The sequence below is a fragment of the Neoarius graeffei genome, chromosome 3 (genome assembly GCF_027579695.1).
Source record: "Neoarius graeffei isolate fNeoGra1 chromosome 3, fNeoGra1.pri, whole genome shotgun sequence".
NCBI classification, from domain to species: Eukaryota; Metazoa; Chordata; class Actinopteri; order Siluriformes; family Ariidae; genus Neoarius; species Neoarius graeffei.
The window spans coordinates 55,444,602-55,469,550 of NC_083571.1; the positions used below are offsets into that span (position 1 = coordinate 55,444,602).

Sequence of the window (24,949 nt, forward strand, 5' to 3'; positions counted from 1 at the left end):
ATGCGTTTGCGTTTCCGGCTAATAATCATAAAGCTCATGTCTAATACTATAACACAGTTACGCATGTAAAACTTTACACCCCCCATTATTTTCAAAGTGAAGAGTCCTCGCAAAGGGCACATGAAACACCAAGAGTGTGTGTGTCCACATTACAGAATGAGTTACAGCTTTATATTGGCGCTAAAATCTTGGTCCAGAGCTAAAAGTGCATTCAAGTAACGCTTGAATTACGGTCACCAAGTTTATGTCCTCTTGAAATAAAAAAAATATTTTCTGAAAGTCTTCAGTTAAAGGTAGTTATATAATGTCAATATTTACAGCTGATTGCAAAAGTTTGCACACCCTTCGGACAAAAATAAAGAAAACACTTTTGAACAAGGAGTAAAATGAATCAGGTTTGGCAGATGTTCTTTCTTTACTCGAAGAAAACGTGCACTGGAAAACATTTCAGCCTTGTTCGGTTATGTCCACTTACTTTTTCTCTTCAACTCGGTGAGCTCTGAAAAGTGTTTCAATTTGAACTCATCTGTGCAAGTTTTCAAAGGTTAGACTTGAATTACTCAGTCGTCTTGACTAATTGGGACTTTTTCTGAGTTGAAACAAAGATAATCGTCAACTTGCATTTCCAAGTTTAACCGATTTGAAACGTTTTACAGTGTGGTTAAACAGCCTTGCATGAGTATATTTATTCACCCCTGAATACACAAGAGTGAATACTTAGTCAATGACACAAAGTTCAATCGAAGCTTCTAACACTACAAAATGTGGAAAAGCTCAAGGGGGCGAATACTTATGCACTCCAGTATATAAATAGTGCAACAGAAATGAGCTCGGTGTAAAAAATTTGAATCTCGCTTTCTGAAACTGACGAAAATATTTTCTAATAGCTTTCCTCGTGTCTTGCTTCTAACCTCTTTCACATCATCAACGCTTTTTAGATATCATAAAAAATAAAAAATAAAAATTCGATTCTCTTACTGGGAAAATTCACCTCATGGCCTCCTGACATCTCTGTTCTCTGTTATCTCCTAAACTACTTGGCCGATCACTGCCCATTCTTCTCTGCCAAGATATACAGTATACCGCCTTCTTCAAATAAGGTCTGGAGAGCAAAAGGACCCTGACAAAACTTCTTCTCAAACTATTTTACTATTGATTTTTTTACTTGGTTTGGACTGTAGTCTTGTTGGAAGACAGAGCCACAAAATACACATCTTTTGTATTTTATATAAAATCCAGTTGGGTTTATTTTTTTGTTGATAAATTGCAAGAGAGAACTATATTTTCCTGTCCACACCCAAAGATCATGGAGGAACAAACGTTTGTTCTTCGGTGACATATACTTCAAGTAGGCTTGCTCAACTAAATTTGAGCTAAATACGACTGAAAAATTGTATCTGCAAAAAGTTGTGTCCTTACACAAGAAGCATCATATCATTAAACTTGCTGAATGTAAGATCTCTGAATGTTTTAGCTGCATCTGGTAGAAAAATATACAGTATTTCAATATGAAATAATATGAAAATATTTGAATATCCATCTCATCTCATCTCATTATCTCTAGCCGCTTTATCCTTCTACAGGGTCGCAGGCGAGCTGGAGCCTATCCCAGCTGACTACGGGCGAAAGGCGGGGTACACCCTGGACAAGTCACCAGGTCATCACAGGGCTGACACATAGACACAGACAACCATTCACACTCACATTCACACCTACGCTCAATTTAGAGTCACCAGTTAACCTAACCTGCATGTCTTTGGACTGTGGAGGAAACCAGAGCACCCGGAGGAAACCCATGCGGACACGGGGAGAACATGCAAACTCCACACAGAAAGGCCCTCGCCGGCCATGGGGCTTGAACCCAGAACCTTCTTGCTGTGAGGCGACAGTGCTAACCACTACACCACCGTGCCGCCCCAAAACTGAAGTATCATTCATTATTTCGACATAAAGTCCTTCAAGAAAAAGAAAAAAAAATCAAACACTTTCTGTAGTATGTAAACATGTAGTTTTTATCATTAAAACAAGTTTCGATGGAATGAATCGTTTGTAAAATGATAAAATGTAATTGTTCCATACAGCAACAACAAACTAATATGTCACTGAAGTCTATTCAACTGATTGGATTGGAAAGTAATAGGCTTATATAAAACTACAATATTCTACAAACATATTTATAATATATTGTATTCTTAATCAGATTTTCAGTAAAAAATATATATTTATATTTCTGGTTGTAACTTTAGACAATTTGTAGTCTTATAAGGCACTGTAAATGTTTGCCGGTTTACAAATAAACTGAAATATGGTCCAGATAATATGATAACCGGAACTGTGTCACTGTGTTATCATGTTATTATACCCATCCAGCCCAATTTACAGTCAGATTTATATTATTTTATCAGTGTAAATATTTGGTTATGAATTTCATTGAGTACAATTAAGATTTTTAAAGTAAAAAAATAATAATTTCTTCAGGAAAAATGAGATTTTAGACCACTTTCCACCATTGCACATTGTTGCCATATGGCAGCAATTTACCAACTACCCCATTTATTTATTTATTTAAAAATGTTAACGTGTCCCTTATGTAATCCACATTAATAATTTAAAAAATACATTACTTTTATTGTACAGTTAATTCATGCAGTAAGAAAAAAAAACAGTAAACAGGTAAGTAAAAAAGGAACGTTTATATTAAACTTATTAAATAGAAATATTTCGATTTGGAAAGATCCTATGTTCCATGACCTTCTGCTTAAACTCTGTAACCACACCTTCCATACGTTGGTACTGTCGTCAGCATGGCAGAAATCTGGTATCATACCCAAGAAATGCGACACTTGCCCTGAATTACCAATGCATTTCTCTCATGCCAGTTGCTGCCAAAATCTACAACAAGCTTCTCCTAAACGGCCTTGTGCCTGCTGTGGATCCCCCTGCTGCATGATAACCAGAATGGTTTCAGAAAAGGATGATCTACAATCTCTGAAATACTATCCTTGCGCTGCATAACAGAAGAAATGAGGCTGAATAAGGACTACATACTTTGCTTTGTAGACTTTTCAAAGGTGTTTGACTCAGTAAGTATAGAGGCCGTGCTTGCCATCTTTCCTCTCTACGGCATTCCACACCCAACCACTGAAATGATAAGGAGTGCTCTACATGAACACCAAGGCCACAGTTATTACAACAGATGGTAAAACAGCATTTTTCAACATCGATACAGTTCTTTCAGGCGATACTTTTGCACCATTCCTATTCATCATTGTCCTGGCCTATGTTCCCCGCCTCTCATTAGATAGTATCAACAACAAGGGCCTACAAATCCATCCTAGATGAAGCCAGAGGCAACCTGCAAGGTCTCTTACAGACCGTGACTTTGGAGACAATCTTGCTCTAGTATCAGAACTTGTTGAGAATGCAGACTCCCTTTTACAATTGCTTGAGAAGGCAGCAAGACTAGTGAGTCTGCACTGCAATGAAAGCAAAACAGAGTACATATCCACAACCCCAAACTCTCACGAGGTACAATCACTCTCAGGTGCAAGCAATAAGCAAGCTGATGACTTCAAATATCTTGGGTCATACATTATGGATCCTCGAAAGGACGTGAACTCTCGTAAGGCATGAAACAAGCTCGACAAGATATGGCACTCTAGCCTTGATAACAAGAAGAAACTCTACCTGTTGAACTGCTGATTGAACCAATCCTGCTCTATGGATCAGCTAACAGCAGTTAGACAGGACGTACACTAACTTACTCCGACATGTCCGAAACATCCATTGGTCAGAGCACACGACACGTGAGTGAATCTATGGCAAACTTACCCTGATCTCCCATACGCTGACACAGCACCACCTCCAATTTGCCGGTCTTTGCCAACGAGCAAAGGCAGAGATCATTCAATCCATCCTTTTATGGAAACCAAGTGGCCCTGTCCATTTGAGAAAAATGGCATTCCCAGACTGCATCATGAAAGACTCGGGAATCGAAAGGGTGGATCTTGCTAATGCAATGTTGGATTGAGAGGTGGAGTGAGGTTGCCCGTAGGTAAGGTTCGAATGATGATGATGAAATAGAAATATGTACATTTACAAACTTAATTTAGTAACATGGACTAACTAGTGGCTCTAAATTGACCGTAGGTGTGAATGTGAGTGTCAATGGTTGTTTGTCTCTGTGTCAGCCCTGCGATAACCTGGCGACTTGTCCAGGGTGTACCCCGCCTCTCGCCCACAGTCAGCTGAGATAGGCTCCAGCTTGCCTGCGACCCTGTAGAACAGGATAAGCGGCTACAGGATAATGGATGGATGGACACTATATAAATATGTAAAAGCTACAACCCCAATTCCAAAAAAAGTTGGGACATGGTGTAAACTGTAAATAAAAACAGTATGTGAAGGTTTGCAAATCATGGAAAGTCTATATTTCATTGAAAATAGTAGAAAGACAACATCAATTTTGAAACTGAGAAATTTTAATGTTTTTTGAAAAAATATATGCTCATTTTGAATTTGATGTCAGCAACACGTTTCAAAAAAGTTGGGACAGGGTAAACAAAAGACTGAAAAAGTTGTGTAATGCTAACCCCCCCAATTTGGTTAATTGGCAACAGCTCAGTAACATGATTGGGTATAAAAAGAGCATCCCAGAGAGGCTGAGTCTCTTAGAAGTAAAGATGGGGATGGGTTCACCGCTCTGTGAAAGACTGCGTGGGCAAATAGAGCAACAATTTAAGAATAACATTCCTCAATGTAAAATTGCAGAGAGTTTGCAGATCACATCATCTCTGGGGCATAATACCATTAAAAGATTCAGAGACTGGAGAAATCTCTGTATGCAAGAGACAAGGCTGAAAACTGACATTGGGTGCCTGTGATCTTCAGGCCCTCAGGCAACACGGCATTAAAAGCAGACTCGTGTCTGTAGTGGAAATCACTGTCTGGGCTCAGGGACACTTCAGAAAACCATCGTCTATAAAAACAGTTCATTACTGCATCCAGAAATGCAAGTTAAAACCAGATATAAACAATATCCAGAAACACCGCCACCTTCTCTGGGCCTGAGCTCTTTTACGATGGACTGAGGCAAAGTGGAAAATTGTCCCGAGGTCTGACGAATCAAAAGTAGAAATTCTTTTTAAAAATAATGGACACCGCATCCTCCAGGCTAAAGAGGTGAGAGACCATCCGGCTTGTTATCAGTGCACAGTTCAAAAGCCAGCATCTGTGATGGTATGAGGGTGCATTAGTGCACATGACATGGATAGCTGTACATTTGGGAAGGCATCATTAAGGCTGAATGATATAAACACGTTTCAGAGCAATATGCTGCCATCCAGACAAAATCTTTTTCAGGGAAGGCCTTCCTTCTTTCAGCAAGACAATGCCAAAACCGCTTTCTGCACACATTAAAACTGCATGTCTCTATAGTAAAAGAGTCTGGGTGCTAAACTGGCCTGCTGCAGTCCAGACCTGTCTCCCATTTCAAACATTTGGCGCATTATGAAGAGCAAAATACGACAAAGGAGACCCCGAACTGTTGAGCAGCTGAAATTAAATATCAGGCAAGAATGGGACAGCATTTATCTTTCAAAAATACAGCAATTGGTCTCCTCAGTTCCCAAACATTTACAGTGTTGTTAAAAGTAGAGGTGATGGAACACAGTGGTAAACACGCCCCTGTCCTAACTTTTTTGAAACGTGCTGCTTTGACATCAAATTCAAAATGAGCATATATTTTTCAAAAAACAATAAAATGTGTTTGAAGATATGTTGTCTTTGTACTATTTTCAATGAAATATAAGCTTTTCATCATTTGCAAATTATCGCATTCTATTTTTATTTCCAGTTTACACAGCGTCCCAACTTTTTTGGAATTATGGTTGGAAATAAGGCAATAAACATAAACCTATTTTTGAGCTCAACCTATTTTTACGCTCAACCTATTTTTACAATTACACTTCTCTCTGCCAGTTTTCCACCTGTGCTAAATATCACAAAAATACTGTGACTATATACATTTTATGCTGGCAATTTTATACTTAAAGCAGATACGCAGAGCCATGGCCTCACTTTCGTTTATAAATGCCTTGAGACCTCAAGAATGGCACAGGAATAGTTTTAAGCGTTAACAATAAATCTAATATAGTAATTTTTATGATTAAAATGATTCATATAGGTAGCAGTCTGAGTGAATGACCTTGACGTCCATAACGTCACAGCAGGAAGTCTATCGGTCTCATCGCCATTTCCGCTATACTAAACACAGAGCTGACTGCAACTCCGATCCTCCATTTTGAGCTAATTTATCGCCATGCCATGTAGATGTGTTGCTGGCGGGTGCAGCAACGTGACAGAAGGTGGATTTACGTTGCATTCATGGCCCAAGAATGTTCAAACTGCAAAGATTTGGACGCGTTTTGCGAGAAGTTCACGGGCACATTGAGCGCCTATGAAGTGGTCTCTCCTCTGCTCTGCACATTTTACTGAGGACTCGTACGAGACCTCTGATCTGCTGAGGAGTGTTGGCTATAAGCCCGTATTGAAAGAGGGTGCAGTACCAACAATTAAAGAAAACTACAAGAAAAGGAAAGCAAGTTCAGTTGCACCAGTTGCAACTGGTTGATTTTATTTATTTTTTATTTTTTTAAAGGAAAGTGAGTTTAGCTGCACCAGTCCTCCTGGAGGGTGAGCCGAGGGTTGTTGCTAAAACCCGAGACGGAATGGGAAGGGACATATCGCTCGGGCAGTGACCTCCCCGCGGTTGTTGCTAAAACTGGTGACGTCCCGTCCCAGGGTTTAGTAATTGCCTGAGCCAAGCAGTAATGGCGGAGTACTCAGTATGGAGAAAATGGAGAATGAGTGGAGCAGCTGTCTGATTTCTCTGCTGGATATTTTGCTGCCATCTCGCCCTTACATGGAAGAAGTGAATGAACGGAGAACTGAGTGAACAGCTGAAAGTCAGACTGTTTCAAAACAATCGGCCACAAGATCAGCCTTCAAGAAGCGAGAACACAGACGGGTAAGCTCCGACTCTCATTTGGATAAAAAACAACAAAAACAACTCGTTGTTTACCTGCATTTAGATGAATCCATGTAACTGTATTGTGTGTTTAAGTTAGCGGTATAAGATTATTTAATTTGATTCAGAATGTGATTGTCTCAGTTCATCTGATTATTTAATTAGCCTTTTACATTTTATCAGTGAAAATGCATGCATGTACATGTATGTTGCATAAGTTAGAACACCCATCCTGTTTTAATGAGAGTCAACCCACAATCAGTGAAGTCAAATCAGTCTTAGTTGAGCAAGTCGGTAACGGTATTTCTTACTTTCACCATCAATTTTTATTGATATGACTTTGGTCTATAGCTGTAAAAGGCCTCGGCCTTAAAACCGGTTCCCGCTGTGACGTCACCCACTCAGGGCTGGCTGGCTCAGCGGGGCAGCTCGAATGCCAACTTTGCGGTCGATTTTAACTCTCAAAAATATATATATTTTTAAAATTCCCATTTTTGCAGCATACAAGAGTCAAGGATGGAGATACTATCCACTCAGAAATGTATTTAAAAATAAAGGTTCTGTGTATCTGCTTTAGTTTTATGCCTGTGTAATAATCCTACACTATCTCTTTTATAACAGGGTTTGAGCTTCATGGTACTTTTCGAGCATTTTGTGCTTCGTGTCAGGATATGTTTTCCTACCAATGTCTACCAAATACTGTACCCATAAACATATCCACCTCTGTCTTGGCTTATTTTGTCTCAAACTCTTTCTGTTTTGGCCTCCGACATAAAAACTGTCTGATTTGAGTTTTCCATCCTCTCATATGCTTATGTTCAGGTGTGAACAAGTCTGCGCTGCTGGAATTGACAGGAGAAAAAGCAGGTGTGTTGTGAAATGTTTTCTTGACGCGTTCAGATTTGCAGGTGAGACCCTCTAGTGTGTGGTGAAAAGCAGAGAAAACACTCTCATTCCCCTAATCAATTACCATCCCGGCGCTCTCACCCTGTGCAATCAATGCCTCTGTTTACACACCAACCAGCTGCTGCTCCATCATCTCTCTCTATTTCTTTGTCCTTCCGTCACTCTTATTTAGCATGGTCAAACTATTCATGCAACACACACTAGTCAGGTGAACAAAGTTACACATGCGCCGTCTCCGGTGCAAACATGCCGACAATCATTCATACACACGCAATTAACTGTCCCTGATCACTGTCCCTGTGGAATAAATAATCTTGGTAAAGTGTTGACAGTATAAACTGATGTGTTTATACACTGTGTCAGAGCTAAGCGGCTAGCGATATGGGAACTGTTGTGAGATCATGGTATCTTGTACTTGAAAAAATGCTCTCATCCCAGCATCCACTGTCACGTGATACTATGTGGCAAAAGCAAAGTGTATGCTACCATGCTAATAAACAGATGACTTGAAATAACAATCTGGCCATATCTCCCAATTAATGATGGCAATAAAAGCAAAGCGAAGCTGTGCTTGGTGCAAATATCAAGAAAAGGAATGATAGCATCTTCCTAAAATGTAAGTAATATGATAAAACATCTTTATGACTTTTAAACAGTACGCTTAACAGAGTACTCGAGTGCAGCCTCATGTGGGAGCACTTCAAATCTGCGAGGCCTGAGCACTGACACACTTTCCACTTGCTCGCCAGGGTCTACACTTCCTGTAATCACTGTTAAACATACTGTTTTTACCACCATAAGAGTTCAGTGGTAGCAAGCAGAAACCAAAATTACTCCTAGAATACTAAGTAATAGGGGCGTAATGATATATTGTGACACAATGCGTTTGACAGTGTGCATCGTTGAAATGTGTATTCGCATCATGGAGAGCCTGCAAGATCGTCTGTACTTATGAAACCCAAAAACCCAACAACTCTGGATTGCAAAGACCAACATGCATTATATATTATACAGCATTGGCAAACCGGTATGATTAGAGCTGGGACTTCAGCTCAGCCAAAACTTAGCCAGATACACCAAAAAAGCAACAGGGCAAAAGATTTTGCAAGGGATTAGCGGCAGGCTACCAGGTAGCTCCGTTGTGTGTAGCTGTCAATGTTGATTTTTAAAGTAACTCAGTAAATTACGCAGGGAAATGAATACTTAAGTATGAGAGAAAAATACTGTAGCGAGCGTGCAGTATAGAAGAAGAGTCTGGAGACAGAAATCTTATTTTCTCGTTCGGTAGCCTGTGCTACTTGCTCTCGATAGCACTGCTTTATTAGCATTCGCTAACACTACTGATGAACGCTACACCGGCTGGAAGGCGACTTCACTGCTGCGCTGACGGCGCCGACTCGCGGTTAAGCTCGCGTTGGCCTTCGAGAAGGCTGAGGGCGATAAATGTTTGGTCCCTCTCACTATAAATCAAAATCTGATTGGTTAATTCATCTGTCACTTCCGACATAAACATACACTGCCATGGCCTTCTGTCCCGGCAATGAAGTCCTAACCAGTGAGTGAGCCGGCTCGAAACTCTTCTCAGCCTCGAGACAACAAACAAAAAAATCTCACTGGATAACTCTATTTTAATGCTTTCAGGACAGTAACCCTTTCACTACTGAAGCAAATTTGACAGAAAATGAGGCCAAATTCGGATTAGAAGAGAATAATTATAATGAAACTATGAAAGAATGAAAAAATTAAAGAATGAAAGAAATTAAATGTAACATTTGAAATGCTGATATGTTTGGGCCTTCTCTGAAGGCCCTGACGGTTCTCCTCTGCTCTACAGTTGCACAACCATGTGATCACAGTTAAAAAGAGCTCTTCAATCACTTTCAAATCACCAGAGACAGCCGAAAACAGGCATTTTAACCGACTTTGGAGCTGTATTCCTACTACTGTGCTCATTATATTTCAGTCTACAGTAACAGACCTCTGTTCATCGCAATTTTTTTATTTATTGAGCTTTATACAGACAAAAGGGCACATTGTTTTGATTTGTTTATGATTCAGAAATAGACCGTATTTTTAGTCATATTTTTTCTTCAAATTTTGCTCAAAATATTCTGGGAATTGAATCAAAAAACGTCAAGCCAAAAATCGAATCGTGACTACAGTGTACCATTACACCCTTCCTAAGTAGGATACTCATTTTGAATGTCAGTGTTGATGAGGACGACAAACAAGTGCTTGAAAAGGGCTTTATGCATTCCTAACTATCAGCTTGTCAGAGCCGAAGCCTTATCAAGGCTTCTATTATGTGATTCTGCACATTAAAACAAACCATTGTTATAAACACTACTTTCATGAAGTGCATCTCTGTCTGCTGTGCATGTGCTATCTACAGTGGCTGTGAAATATAGATGTTGTTGCAGTGCATCAATAATTCATCAATGCCGCCTGTGCTGTTCGCATCCTCAGACATCTTTCTCCACATCATGTATGAATGGACAGCATCCTGCACTCCATGCACCGAGCTCTGTTCAATCGCAAAGACTGTCTTCATGTAAGACGATCTGTAGGGTTGCTTTTTTTTTCTTTTTTTTTTTTTGTGTGTGTGTGTATGTGTGTGTGTGTGTGTGTGTGTGTGTGTGTGTGTGTGTGTGTGGCTTGTCATTACTGTGTTGCAGACAATAGTCAGCTCCTTAAAATCTCATCCTTGAAAGGACCATATGGGCTTGTACTTTTTATTTGTATGAAGGATTCGCAAGCCTGATGCAACTGATTGAAGCGCAACACAGCTACAGATACAGAGTAGTACGCAGAGCTTTGCGCGGGATGGTGCAATTTACTGGAGCAAAAGCTCTAGACCCAGTGAGATCTCTGGGGCTCCTTTACAACCCAAGGCACTATCTCTGCTAGTTAAAGGAATACTAGACCAGCATTGTTCAGCCTAATCTTTGTCCATGTAATTTCCACAGGAAAGAATTTCACCATGGCTCTTTATCAGAGGTGGACAAAGTACCCAACTTCATTACTTAAGTCAAAGTACAGATCCCACTGGTCAAATGTTACTCCGATACAAGTGAAAGTTGTCCAGTCAATTTTTTACTTACAACCCCGATTCCAAAAAAGTTGGGACAAAGTACAAATTGTAAGTAAAAACGGAATGCAATGATGTGGAAGTTTCAAAATTCCATATTTTATTCAGAATAGAACATAGATGACATATCAAATGTTTAAACTGAGAAAATGTATCATTTAAAGAGAAAAATTAGGTGATTTTAAATTTCATGACAACAACACATCTCAAAAAAGTTGGGACAAGGCCATGTTTACCACTGTGAGACATCCCCTTTTCTCTTTACAACAGTCTGTAAACGTCTGGGGACTGAGGAGACAAGTTGCTCAAGTTTAGGGATAGGAATGTTAACCCATTCTTGTCTAATGTAGGATTCTAGTTGCTCAACTGTCTTAGGTCTTTTTTGTCGTATCTTCCGTTTTATGATGCGCCAAATGTTTTCTATGGGTGAAAGATCTGGACTGCAGGCTGGCCAGTTCAGTACCCGGACCCTTCTTCTACGCAGCCATGATGCTGTAATTGATGCAGTATGTGGTTTGGCATTGTCATGTTGGAAAATGCAAGGTCTTCCCTGAAAGAGATGTCGTCTGGATGGGAGCATATGTTGCTCTAGAACCTGGATATACCTTTCAGCATTGATGGTGTCTTTCCAGATGTGTAAGCTGCCCATGCCACATGTACTAATGCAACCCCATACCAACAGAGATGCAGGCTTCTGAACTGAGCGCTGATCACAACTTGGGTCGTCCTTCTCCTCTTTAGTCCGAATGACACGGCGTCCCTGATTTCCATAAAGAACTTCAAATTTTGATTCGTCTGACCACAGAACAGTTTTCCACTTTGCCACAGTCCATTTTAAATGAGCCTTGGTCCAGAGAAGACGTCTGCGCTTCTGGATCATGTTTAGATACGGCTTCTTCTTTGAACTATAGACCCTTTTCAGTCACGTGACCTTCGTAAACGCGACCGCCATTTTGGACATGTAGTGGACTTCGGCTCGAATCAGTTTGAATGCGAGGAAGGCGACAAACGAAAAACATAAAAGAAAAAGGAGCGAGATGCAGAAAACACCTTCACTATCCAGCGACGTAGGGCATTTACAGGGCGAGCAGAGGGAGAGGTATTTGCAAAAATTGAGGTTAGCAGGCTTAGAGAACCACGTTTACCTGCTTCCACCAGGATTGTTCACTGACGTACGGAAGTACACGAAGCCCTCGTCTTTACCTGACTTCGGCCCACATGATCTGTATACCTATGTCGTTAAAAACCCATCGCCATACACATACACGCCAACGTCCGAGGTTCCGGAGCGCGCTCCGGCTTGCTCCAAGAGTGCTCCGGCCGAGGTTACGGAGCGCGCTCCGGCTTGCTCCGGAGCAAGCCGCTTAATTTGAGGGCAACCTCGGCCGGAGTGTGCTCCGGAACCTCGGCCGGAGCACTCCGGGAGCAAGCTGGCGCGCGCTGCTTAATTTGAGGGGAACCTCGGCCCGAGCACTCCGGGAGCAAGCCGGCGCGCGCTGCTTAATTTGAGGGGAACCTCGGCCGGAGCACTCCGGGAGCAAGCGGGCGCGCGCTGCTTAATTTGAGGGGAACTTCGGCCGGAGCACTCCGGGAGCAAGCCGGCGCGCACTGCTTAATTTGAGGGACAGCAAGCCGGAGCGCGCTCCGGAACCTCAGACGTTGGCTCCGGCAGCTATTTATACTGCATCCGGTGTAAATAGCTGCCGGATCATAATTACAGTAAACTAGTAAATACAGTAAAGGAAAAACTTGAGACTGAAAGGTTTTAACAGTCATCCAAATGACTGAACGTAAACATTGCTACAGTAACATACCAGCTACTTGTTGACATTAGCTAGTCAACAATAGCTACTACAGAAGAACAAAGAGGTTACAATGGGTTATTTTAGCCTATTTGGTTACACACTCGCCGCCACAGAATGTTAACAGCAATGTAATGCCTTTTCTGGCTAATTTTATTCGTCTTACCTCCAACAAAGTGGTCACTACACAAGCGTTGGTATGCCGAGGGCTGCCAATCTGTTAATGGCCGCTATCCACCTTCTCCGTCGGGATCCGATAAAATGATAACCCTTGCCTTGTTTGTTGATGGTTACTACATCCAGGTGCACAACAATATAGTGGCATGATGGAAGTCTTGCTGAAAGTAAAAACTTTCTTTGCTGCCGTTCCTCAATGTTGGCTGTGGTAAACTACTGGTAGTACACGTCCAAAATGGCAGCCGCGTTTGTCGTGACGTCACGTGAAAAGGGTCCATAGAGTTTTAGCCGGCAACGGTGGATGGCACGGTGAATTGTGTTCACAGATAATGTTCTCTGGAAATATTCCTGAGCCCATTTTGTGATTTCCAATACAGAAGCATGCCTGTATGTGATGCAGTGCCGTCTAAGGGCCCGAAGATCACGGGCACCCAGTATGGTTTCCGGCCTTGACCCTTACGCACAGAGATTCTTCCAGATTCTCTGAATCTTTTGATGATATTATGCACTGTAGATGATGATATGTTCAAACTCTTTGCAATTTTACACTGTCAAACTCCTTTCTGATATTGCTCCACTATTTGTCGGCGCACAATTAGGGGGATTGGTGATCCTCTTCCCATCTTTACTTCTGAGAGCCTCTGCCACTCCAAGATGCTCTTTTTATACCCAGTCATGTTAATGACCTATTGCCAATTGACCTAATGAGTTGCAATTTGGTCCTCCAGCTGTTCCTTTTTTGTACCTTTAACTTTTCCAGCCTCTTATTGCCCCGTCCCGACTTTTTTGAGATGTGTTGCTGTCATGAAATTTCAAATGAGCCAATATTTGGTATGAAATTTCAAAATGTCTCACTTTCGACATTTGATATGTTGTCTATGTTCTATTGTGAATACAATATCAGTTTTTGAGATTTGTAAATTATTGCATTCCGTTTTTATTTACAATTTGTACTTTGTCCCAACTTTTTTTGGAATCGGGGTTGTAAGTTAAAGTACTGAAGTACTTGCTTTTAAAAAATACTTAAATATTAAAAGTACATTTTCTGTCAACGCATCGTTGTATTATTGCCACAACGCTTACAAAACCTAACGCCATTACCAAAGACAGAAATGTGAATTCACAAAATGAACGTATGCTGTGCCATCATGGCGGTTTAACGTTAAGCTAGCTAGCCAGTGAAGCTCCACCTGACATGCTACACTCAAAAAAATAAAATATTGGATTTACTTAACCGAGTTATGGCAACCAGTCCAACGAAACTGTGTTAATTTAGATGTATTGAATACAGTTATGTGTTGAAAAACTCAACATAACTGTATTCAATACATCTAAATTAACACAGTTTCGTGGGACCGGTTGCCATAACTCGGTTAAGTAAATCCAATGTTTTGTTTTGTTTTTTGAGTGTAGCAAACTCTTTTCAAACTCAAAATCATATTGGATAGCTAACGTTACTAGAAAAGAAAGATTTCTACATTCTGTTTATTTGGCAAGATGATGCTAAAACATATTTCTGAAAGGACTTCAGATAAATTAACGTTATTCATGTTAGCGTAACTCTGTTTTTACACGCTAACTAACAGTGTCCAAGTTAACTAGCTGTGTGTTAACGTTAGCCGTGGACAAGGCTACGGCAACTTGGTGAGCAAATCCGTAGAAAGTCATTTGACTAACCAGACTGCATAGCTATTGCAATGTTATCGCTAGCTCTAAAAGCACAAACAGCTTCACTGCAAACTTTCTCTTGGAATAAAACGTTTATATCCCTCAATATGCTTCCACAGGTCGGACAGCGAGTCGTTGTAGGCCGTGATGTGGTCCATTTTCGGCAAACAAAGCAAACATTTGAAACAAAACGAATCTCTAATCCTTTCAGAAAACTGAAACATGGGTTCTAGGTATGGCCATGAGTGCGTGCGTTCTCCAGAAGAACCGCCTCCTTCCAGTCTGCCATCAACTGATTGAGTTCAAATAACGCTGCTGAGAAATCATTGAACTTGATTTTATCCAGTCTATGGACGTGACGTGACCCAAGTGATTACTGATAGACTGTCTCAGTATCACCTGCAAGAAAAACCATCACATTTTAGAAAAGAAAAGAAAAAAACATCCACTTTCAATGCTGCTTCATAGTAACGAGTAACGAGGAGCTTGATAGAAATGCAGTGGAGTGAAAAGTACGATATTTGCCTTTCAAATGTAGTGAAGTTAAAGTCATAAGTTTCCAAAAAAAAAATACTCAAGTAAAGTACAGATACTCAAAAAGTGCACTTAAGTACAGTACTCAAGTAAATGTACTTCGTTACTGTCCACCCCTGCTCTTTATACTGATAAAAGATGATAAAACTTCATCAGTAAACACTTTAAAGTGGTTGGTGTTGTGGTGAACATTGGGTGCCAGGTACGAACGCACACTGGATGGGCCACCAGTTCATTGCACATTCAGATATTAATTCATACTTCAGGGCATCGTACTGTAGCCAAACCATCTACTGGCATGTTTTGGAAAGTAGGGGGAAACTGGAGAAGTTGTTTGAAAACCCATTGGAGAATGTGCAAAACTCCAGCCAAAAGAATTAATATGTTCATTATTGCTCAAGTCAAATGCTTGGGAATTAACCTCCAAATCTGTATAATTTATCTTTACAGAGATAGGACTACTTGTTCGCAGGCACGTATACACAGGAGTACCAAATCACACATAGAGACCACAAAAATTTGCAAACGTATGACTGGTATTACTGTACCTTTCAGTGTATTTTTCCAGTATTAGAAAGTTGGATAAAACTTGAAAAGAATGTCTCTGAAAGCAGTATCTGTTCTTCAAGTTTAGCTTTTGAATTGTGTTTTATATCCATATACAGTATGTGACATGTATAATTGACAGAATTTAACAATTACCATTATGACTGAGTTTCTAAACAACTCTTCGCAGCTTTATTACACTGGTTTCGTTCCTGGGTCACCCTTCTGCTTGGGGTCATAGGGATCATTCCCACCCATCCTTCCATTGCAACAATCAGAAACATGTTTTTCCATTTGTGTCCAACGTTGACAAACGTCAACGTTATTATCCATTATAATCATATATATGCTACAGATTAGATTTGTGAAATGAAAGAGTTTAAGGGTGGCACTGAGGCGCATCAGTCAGGCTCTGAGGTCTCAAGTACACTCTCAGTAAATGACGTACATTATTGTACCTTTAGAGGTACAACAGCTTATCAGTGGGGAAGTACTCTATATGGTATGTATCTGGGCCTTTTATATACTGCTTGGGAACATATATGTACCTTTTTTGGCTCTATAAAGGCACAAATAATTACACTGAAGTCCAATAATGTGCCCTAGGGGGTACATTATTGGAGATTGTATCTTGGGGGGGTACGGTGGTGTAGTGGTTAGCACTGTTGCCTCACAGCAAGAAGGTTCTGGGTTCGAGCCCAGTGGCCGATGGGGGCCTTTCTGTGTGGAGTTTGCATGTTCTCCCTGTGTCTGTGTGGCTTTCCTCCGGGTGCTCCGGTTTCCCCCACAGTCCAAAGACATGCAGGTTAGGTGAACTGGCTGTTCTAAATTGTCCATAGGTGTGAATGTGTGTGTGTGAGTGTGCAGAAAGGAACCCGCCACCCTACTGCTGCAATTCCGGCCAAATCAATCAAACATGGCTTGCATCAAGTCCAGATCCAGTTCAGCAGTGATGATGATGATGATGATGATGTATCTTGGGGGCCAGACGTGGACTTCTACTGTACCCCTATTACTGACAGTGGAGGTTCCTGAGCTTTGGTTACTGTCTGTGTGGGGTTTCGCATTCTCCCTGTTTCTGAGTGGGTTTCCTTGAAGTTTTCTGATTTCCTCCGACCTCTCAAAAACATGGAGGTGTAACGGTGATGATAAATTGCTCTTGGATGTGATTGGGTAGCCACAATTCCAATGCCTTTGTTTGTTTGTTTGTTTGTTTGTTTGTTTGTTTGTTTGTTTGTTTGTTTGTTTTGATAGAAAAACCATTGGACTTTTTGAGTAAGATATAGTCACTAGATTGCAACAACAAAAAACAACAACAGCATAAAAGTTCTAGCTATTGTTAGCTGTCTTAAGAGATCCCTCGTGCCTGATATTTATAATAATTTGCCTTTCAATTTGTACCTTAAGAACCACCGAAGTTAAGTCCACCATTTCAAGGCTACAAGGCACAATGTTCAGTTTCATCGTTAGGCCTTGAAAACGTTTTTTTTTTTTAACTATTCTGCTCTTGCTATTATGCAGTAGTGCTTCTCTGAAGTAAACATTCCTATCGCTCAAGCTTGATCATTTTGAATCGTTTTAAAGGAACATGTTAACTAGTTTTGACTAGTGTTCTCCAAGCAACAACTCAAAAAAAAAAAAGATGTTGCGGTCAATTTCTTGGCAAACATTCCATGTTAGCAATGAAACTGAGGAAACCGAAAAAGTAGAGACTTAAAATTTCACAGGGTGCAAAGTCATGAGCAGCACAGTTGATACACCCTGGTGTGGAGAAGATCCTGCTCCTTTTGCGCCTGTGTGTAAATTGGTCTTTCTTCTTACAGGTCAGGACCCGATTGAAGACATTACCCTTTAACCTCTAAAGATAAAGCACAGCACTGGCTATGGTTTCTTTTATTTCTTATTTCTCACTGCCTGTTCATTTTCTACTGTGTGTGTACAATTTTATTGATTTTTAAATAAAAAAAAGTAATAAAACAAAAACCTAATTTTTTTTCCTGTTCTTGGATAAAAGATCAATTTTTATGTTATTTTATTCCATTTTAATTTATTTGCCTTTTGCCTTTGAGTTCTACATTTAGGGAAAAAAAAAACTACTCAGTACTCCAGCTTAATACAGATGCACATTTTTACCTCCATCAACTGTGGAGGGAACCCTTTGTTGTAACTCAAAAAGTCATGAATGGATTTGGGTGAAATTTGGTGTACAGCTTTAGTATTATCCTAGGTTCGAGTGGTTTGATTTTGATGTTGATAATATGTGCCTTGGTGGAGGTACGCACTCTACCGTGTGCCCTTATAGTTGAAAATTGATCTAAATGAGAATTGTTTGCATGCCTTTTAAAGGAGAACTGAAGGCAAATTTTTTTATGATCAAAATTCTATTGTTCTCATTTTATTAAATATCGGAATGCATTTCTGATAGCTATTTTGTCACTGCTATAGCAAGTTATGAGTGTTTGGAATATGCTCTGTAATATATCGGTCCATATGTCAAAGCAATGGCCATAAACGAGATTCGTTGAGACCTGTGCGAGACATCGTAGGACGGAAGTAAAACATACAGCGGAAATCAAAGCGACCAACATCCGCCAACATTGCCAAAAGACGCGGGTGCCCTCTTTCGAATGCTGACATAATCAAGCCGGAAGTTTTGCTTGTTTTGATAGCAATCAGGAAAATTTGAAAAAAATAAGCAGTAATCGTCATTTAAACTCGTTTTTGTGCAAAATTTCATTTGAAAAACAGTTTTCAAAATGGCGACACTGACACCTGGCTGACACTTCACGTTTCGAAGTCTCGCACAAGTCTCGTGAAGATCGCGTGGATAAGCGACGCCTGCCGTGGACCAAACGATCTAAATTCAACACGGCTAAAAACCGAATAGGCCGATAAGTATAATATTTAATTGCAATTAGTTGCCGATACGAGTCACGATATAAGGTTACTAAAACTGAAAACGTAATTGAATAACACGTTAATTAAGAAATAAAGCAAGTTTAAAAATGACTTCAGTTCTGCTTTAAAGCAAGTTGTTAAGTAACCTGACAATAATGGTAAAGTTGGTAAGTCTGGTAGGGTTCAGAAAGAACATTAGCACTGTGTCAACTTTCATAATGCAAGGGGAAGAGAGAAGGAGAGCTATATATCCGTAGCAGTTCATAATAACACAACACACTTCACAACACATTTGTTCCTCAGCAGTCACTGAATCTCAGCTCACCTACAGCAAGGAAAGAAATATAAATATATGCAAAATGAATTTCTGTTATGTTCCGGTGAACAGTTTTCAATTTGTTTTCAATTGCAAAGCAAGCATAATTGCTTGTGATTGGCTGAGATTACTGTTGTTGACCAAATTCATGCAATGTTTATGGAATCATTTCATGTTAAATTTCCATTATCGGCAAATAAAAGTCACTAATACTCCAATCAAAATCTGTCTTAGGTTCAGTGACTTATTAACCCACCCAGGAATAAGTGTGAACCTTTGAGGCCTGAATAACATGATGAAGAGCATACGTGGGCTTTTTAACATGCACACCATGGAGTCTCTGCGTTCTCAGACTCTATATTATGCTCTATTATGAGCAATTTGCAGCAAATGAGGTGATGTTTTGGTTCAAGGCCTCAAAGGATGGGGATGGTCGATTTAAAAAAAAAAGGGACAAACAAAACATGAGCTCGGTGTAAATGAAGGGCAGGGCTTGAAGAACCACAGACACAGACGCTGAGTTAAATAAAGGATTGGTGTGAGAAAGAGGTGATGGACGAAAAGGAGGATTTAAATACCTGTACAAAAAAGCGGCAGGAGCGTTCCCTTTTCTGCAGCTGAAAAGCCCAAATAACTTTATTAGAAGAAAAGATTACCATCAGTAAAAACAATACTCCAAAAAATACACATAACCTCGATAAAAAGTACTTGTATAAATATTAACAGAACTTATAATGACAACTTTATCATTAGCGCTAGCCCTGTGTTCACACTAGCTTGTGTTGTTTGTTGGTTTGGTTGGTTTTTTTGGGTGGGCGGGCATGGTCCAGTGTTTTTACCTCACCCGCGACAGAGTAAGCAGGGCAAGGTATTGTAATCAGTGCGGTTTGTTTGTTTGTGTGTCTGTTTGTTAACAATCTAGCGTCTAGACGGTTGCACCGATTGACTTCAAAATTTCAGGGTAGGTGGGCAATGGTGCGTAGATAACCTGATTAAATTTTGGGGGTAATCGGGTCAAGGGCACCAGAAAGGTCAACCTTTCGGTCAAAATAACATTTTCCATTATAACTCAAAAACGGTTGCCAATAGACAGATGTTTATGAGCATAATAGGAACTCCCATATGGCCTTTCATTTGGCACCTTTGACCTTGAGTGACCCTGAAAGGTCAAACTGAAGGTCATGGGTTTTCAAAGGACTATGACTTTAAAATGGTTCTTGATAGCCAGATGTTTACCATCATCAACATATAAGAAGTCCCATCTGGGCTTTCAGTTGCCGCCATGACCTCTGACCTTGAATGACTTTGAAATGTCAAACTCAAGGTCGTGGATTTTCATAGGACTATAACCTGACAGCTGATGATTGAGAAATATTACCATTATCAACATATTGGTATAAAATGAGTGCTGCCGGGCGAGGTTTGTTTTGCCTGGCAACACTTGTTTATTTTGAGTCTCGATGACAAACAGTAACTCCGAAAGCGAATGAGTTAAACGCAAGACGTCTGATTTTTCATGTGCATCCTACTAGTTTTGTTGACGGATCACCTGCGCTAGAGAAGTACATTGACCACAAGCGCCAACGATCTGTGCGACTTTTTTCCAAGCTTTATTTTTCTTAACAGTGACTGAGACGCCATGATAAGATAAAGCCATGAATAATCTTAGGTAGAAATTAAAGCTGTGAACAGGGAACTGAAGAAACACTGGACCATAAGTACCATAGGTTTGGGCTGAGGAATGATTCGAGCCAAAGGTTTGGATTTGTCCCTTTATCACGTCACACCTATTTTGCACACAGTTGAGAAAATCCCAATTCAAACGCCTCTCATTGTGCTATTTGCCACTGTTGCTGATATTTTTCTTTTTTTTTTTTTTGCACGTACAAAGAAAATGAACACTCATCTTGCGGCTTTGTCGCTTGCTAGTGTGAACATCAGGTAAAGGCAAAAAGGCATTCCCAAAGAAACTGAAAACAAGTTCAGTGATGTGGAGAAAAAAAAAGAGAAATATAGAAGCAGACAGACAAAACTTTGTGTTCCTGTTACCGCATTAGCACGCTAACCCATCAGCGCTTACAGTGCAGGGGGACCCTTTGACAAATTAATTACCGAACACTTCAGAGCAAGCAACCAGCACTGGACAAAAATAAACTCTTTCTTGTTCACTTCACTACCTGTCACAATGTGCTAACATCTTCTTCTAAACTGTTTCAGTGGTCGTCATGTTCGGAGCTAGCCCTGCTGTTCTGCGCCAAGCCTCCTTTGTTCTGCGTTAGCCTCCCTGTTAGCGTCACTGTTGGCAGCTCTCACGCTTCTTTCATCTGTGAAGCGTCGAAGATCTCACGGTTTGTAGATTCAACTGTGAGCTAAACCCACTGCACTGCTATCAAAGGGATCGTTCATATTGCAAGCGCAGCGTGACGAACAAACCCAGAGGCTAGCGTGACATTTGGGATGAGACGAATTATACAGGGAAAAGGAGCGCAGAGAGAGAGGGGTGACCTTGAGGAAGCGAGACTGAAAGATGAAGAGAGAGAAAAAGACTCTCCTTCCCGTGAGTCTCAGTTTCCTGTTGTTGCCGGGGGAAGGTGAAAGCATTTCGGTCAACTAACTTTACGGTCTTGCACAAGATGATGACCGTCTCTCTTGAAAATCTGAGCTTGTACTGTTGATTGGTGTATTGACAGAGCCAATGTTTTCCAGACTTGTGCTTGTTCCAGTGAGCAGAAATGGAGCTAAAATTCGAACATTCTCATCACCTTCAATGGCTGCACACAATAATTCAACAGATACTCACTTGGTGGATGTAGAACCTGAATTAAACAGAGAGAGCCGACATTAATTTCTTTTCCGGGATACCTGAAACCCCTTTAGGAAAACATATAGTCAGTTGCAGAATTATCGGCACCCTTCATGTATAACGGAATGAATAACAAGCATTTGTAGACACCTGATCATCACACCCATGTGCGACTGTTGAACATCCCATGGGTATGGAAATTTCTCAGCTTTTTGTGTATTCGGTTCATACAATTACTTATTACACTGAAGGGTGCCAATATTTTGGAAACTGCTGGAATTAAATGGATCTGAAATTAGATTTGTGCCTAAAACCCTTCCCCAATCCAGCTGTATATTTGATTTTGTTTTTAATAGCCCACATTGCACTGTGGTAGATGAGTCTATGAAGAGTTTAAAGCTGAAGCTGAGGTTCGCATTTGTTTCATTAAAATAATAATAATAGTACAGTGCTGTGCAAAAGTCTTCGGCACCCTATTTTTTTTCATACAAACTTTGTTATAGATTTCTATTTTATCGCTTCTACATTATCGAGTCGATACAAAAACATTTTAGAGTCCAAATGTTCATTTTCCAGCACAAAATTAAATGTTACAGAGAAAAAAAAGTTTGTATCTGAGCAGCATATGACACAAGAGACGACTTTTCAGATTAAAAAAAGAAAACATAACGAAGGCTGCTGGGTTTTGGTGCAAAATGAAGAAGCGAGTGTGACAGTCAAAGTGTCCAGAAGAACTGCGGCTGGTTCTGTAAGATGCTCAGTAAAACCTACAGCTCATTTCCGCATCAAACTGCACTCACTGTACCTCAGACTACTATTTTTTTTTAAGAAAAGGGTCGTCTCAGACCAAATACTAACGTTGTTTCATCTATTATGGCTTACTGCTGTTTATAAAAAAAAATTCATGTCGAAACATCTCATCTCATCTCATTATCTCTAGCCGCTTTATCCTTCTACAGGGTCGCAGGCAAGCTGGAGCCTATCCCAGCTGACTACGGGCGAAAGGCGGGGTACACCCTGGACAAGTCGCCAGGTCATCACAGGGCCGACACATAGACACAGACAACCATTCACACTCACATTCACACCTACGCTCAATTTAGAGTCACCAGTTAACCTAACCTGCATGTCTTTGGACTGTGGGGGAAACCGGAGCACCCGGAGGAAACCCACGCGGACACGGGGAAAACATGCAAACTCCACACAGAAAGGCCCTCGCCGGCCACGGGGCTCGAACCCGGACCTACTTGCTGTGAGGCGACAGCGCTAACCACTACACCACCGTGCCACCCGTCGAAACATTTCTTTTCATTATTTTTCAGCCATTTTTGGTCAACAGCATTTCTTTACATCTGCCTAAGACTTTTGCACAGCACTATGTACAACCCCGATTCCAAAAAAGTTGGGACAAAGTACAAATTGTAAATAAAAACTGAATGCAATAATTTACAAATCTCAAAACCTGATATTGTATTCACAATAGAACATAGACAACATATCAAATGTCGAAAGTGAGACATTTTGAAATTTCATGCCAAATATTGGCTCATTTGAAATTTCATGACAGCAACACATCTCAAAAAAGTTGGGACAGGGGCAATAAGAGGCTGGAAAAGTTAAAGGTACAAAAAAGGAACAGCTGGAGGACCAAATTGCAACTCATTAGGTCAATTGGCAATAGGTCATTAACATGACTGGGTATAAAAAGAGCATCTTGGAGTGGCAGCGGCTCTCAGAAGTAAAGATGGGAAGAGGATCACCAATCCCCCTAATTGTGCGCCGACAAATAGTGGAGCAATATCAGAAAGGAGTTCGACAGTGTAAAATTGCAAAGAGTTTGAACATATCATCATCTACAGTGCATAATATAATCAAAAGATTCAGAGAATCTGGAAGAATCTCTGTGCGTAAGGGTCAAGGCCGGAAAACCATACTGGGTGCCCGTGATCTTCGGGCCCTTAGACGGCACTGCATCAGATACAGGCATGCTTCTGTATTGGAAATCACAAAATGGGCTCAGGAATATTTCCAGAGAACATTATCTGTGAACACAATTCACGGTGCCATCCGCCGTTGCCAGCTAAAACTCTATAGTTCAAAGAAGAAGCCGTATCTAAACATGACCCAGAAGCGCAGACGTCTTCTCTGGGCCAAGGCTCATTTAAAATGGACTGTGGCAAAGTGGAAAACTGTTCTGTGGTCAGACGAATCAAAATTTGAAGTTCTTTATGGAAATCAGGGATGCCGTGTCATTCGGACTAAAGAGGAGAAGGACGACCCAAGTTGTGATCAGCGCTCAGTTCAGAAGCCTGCATCTCTGATGGTATGGGGTTGCATTAGTGCGTGTGGCATGGGCAGCTTACACATCTGGAAAGACACCATCAATGCTGAAAGGTATATCCAGGTTCTAGAGCAACATATGCTCCCATCCAGACGACGTCTCTTTCAGGGAAGACCTTGCATTTTCCAACATGACAATGCCAAACCACATACTGCATCAATTACAGCATCATGGCTACGTAGAAGAAGGGTCCGGGTACTGAACTGGCCAGCCTGCAGTCCAGATCTTTCACCCATAGAAAACATTTGGCGCATCATAAAACGGAAGATACGACAAAAAAGACCTAAGACAGTTGAGCAACTAGAATCCTACATTAGACAAGAATGGGTTAACATTCCTATCCCTAAACTTGAGCAACTTGTCTCCTCAGTCCCCAGACGTTTACAGACTGCTGTAAAGAGAAAAGGGGATGTCTCACAGTGGTAAACATGGCCTTGTCCCAACCTTTTTGAGATGTGGTGTTGTCATGAAATTTAAAATCACCTAATTTTTCTTTTTAAATGATACATTTTCTCAGTTTAAACATTTGATATGTCATCTATGTTCTATTCTGAATAAAATAAGGAATTTTGAAACTTCCACATCATTGCATTCCGTTTTTATTTATAATTTGTACTTTGTCCCAACTTTTTTGGAATCGGGGTTGTATACTGTATATTTTTAAAAAGCCAGTCAAATCCAAATCCATCATCGCGGATTTGAATTTGTACGAATTACTCAAGAAAACATGTTGAACGTCACAATGGTAAGTAGTATTCTGTAGTAATTCTGCAGTAGCATAATGGTTCGGGAAATCTGAACACCAAAGGTTTGTGAGTTCGGTGCATCATTGGATGTGATTCT

At 40.6% G+C, this 24,949-nt stretch overlaps 1 protein-coding gene across 6 annotated transcripts in view; it reads right to left on the reverse strand.

Moving 5' to 3' along the window:
* Positions 1 to 24,949, reverse strand: part of LOC132883412 (adhesion G protein-coupled receptor L3-like) — a 734,936-nt gene that overhangs the window by 178,576 nt on the left and 531,411 nt on the right. For 4 of the 6 annotated variants that reach the window (XM_060917028.1, XM_060917029.1, XM_060917027.1 and 1 more), the window contains one exon: positions 19,541 to 19,579. The exons of the other annotated variants lie outside the window; for them this stretch is intronic. In XM_060917028.1, the coding sequence (XP_060773011.1) occupies positions 19,541 to 19,579 (39 nt within the window). The remainder of the gene's footprint in view (positions 1 to 19,540; positions 19,580 to 24,949) is intronic. 6 annotated transcript variants of the gene reach the window in all.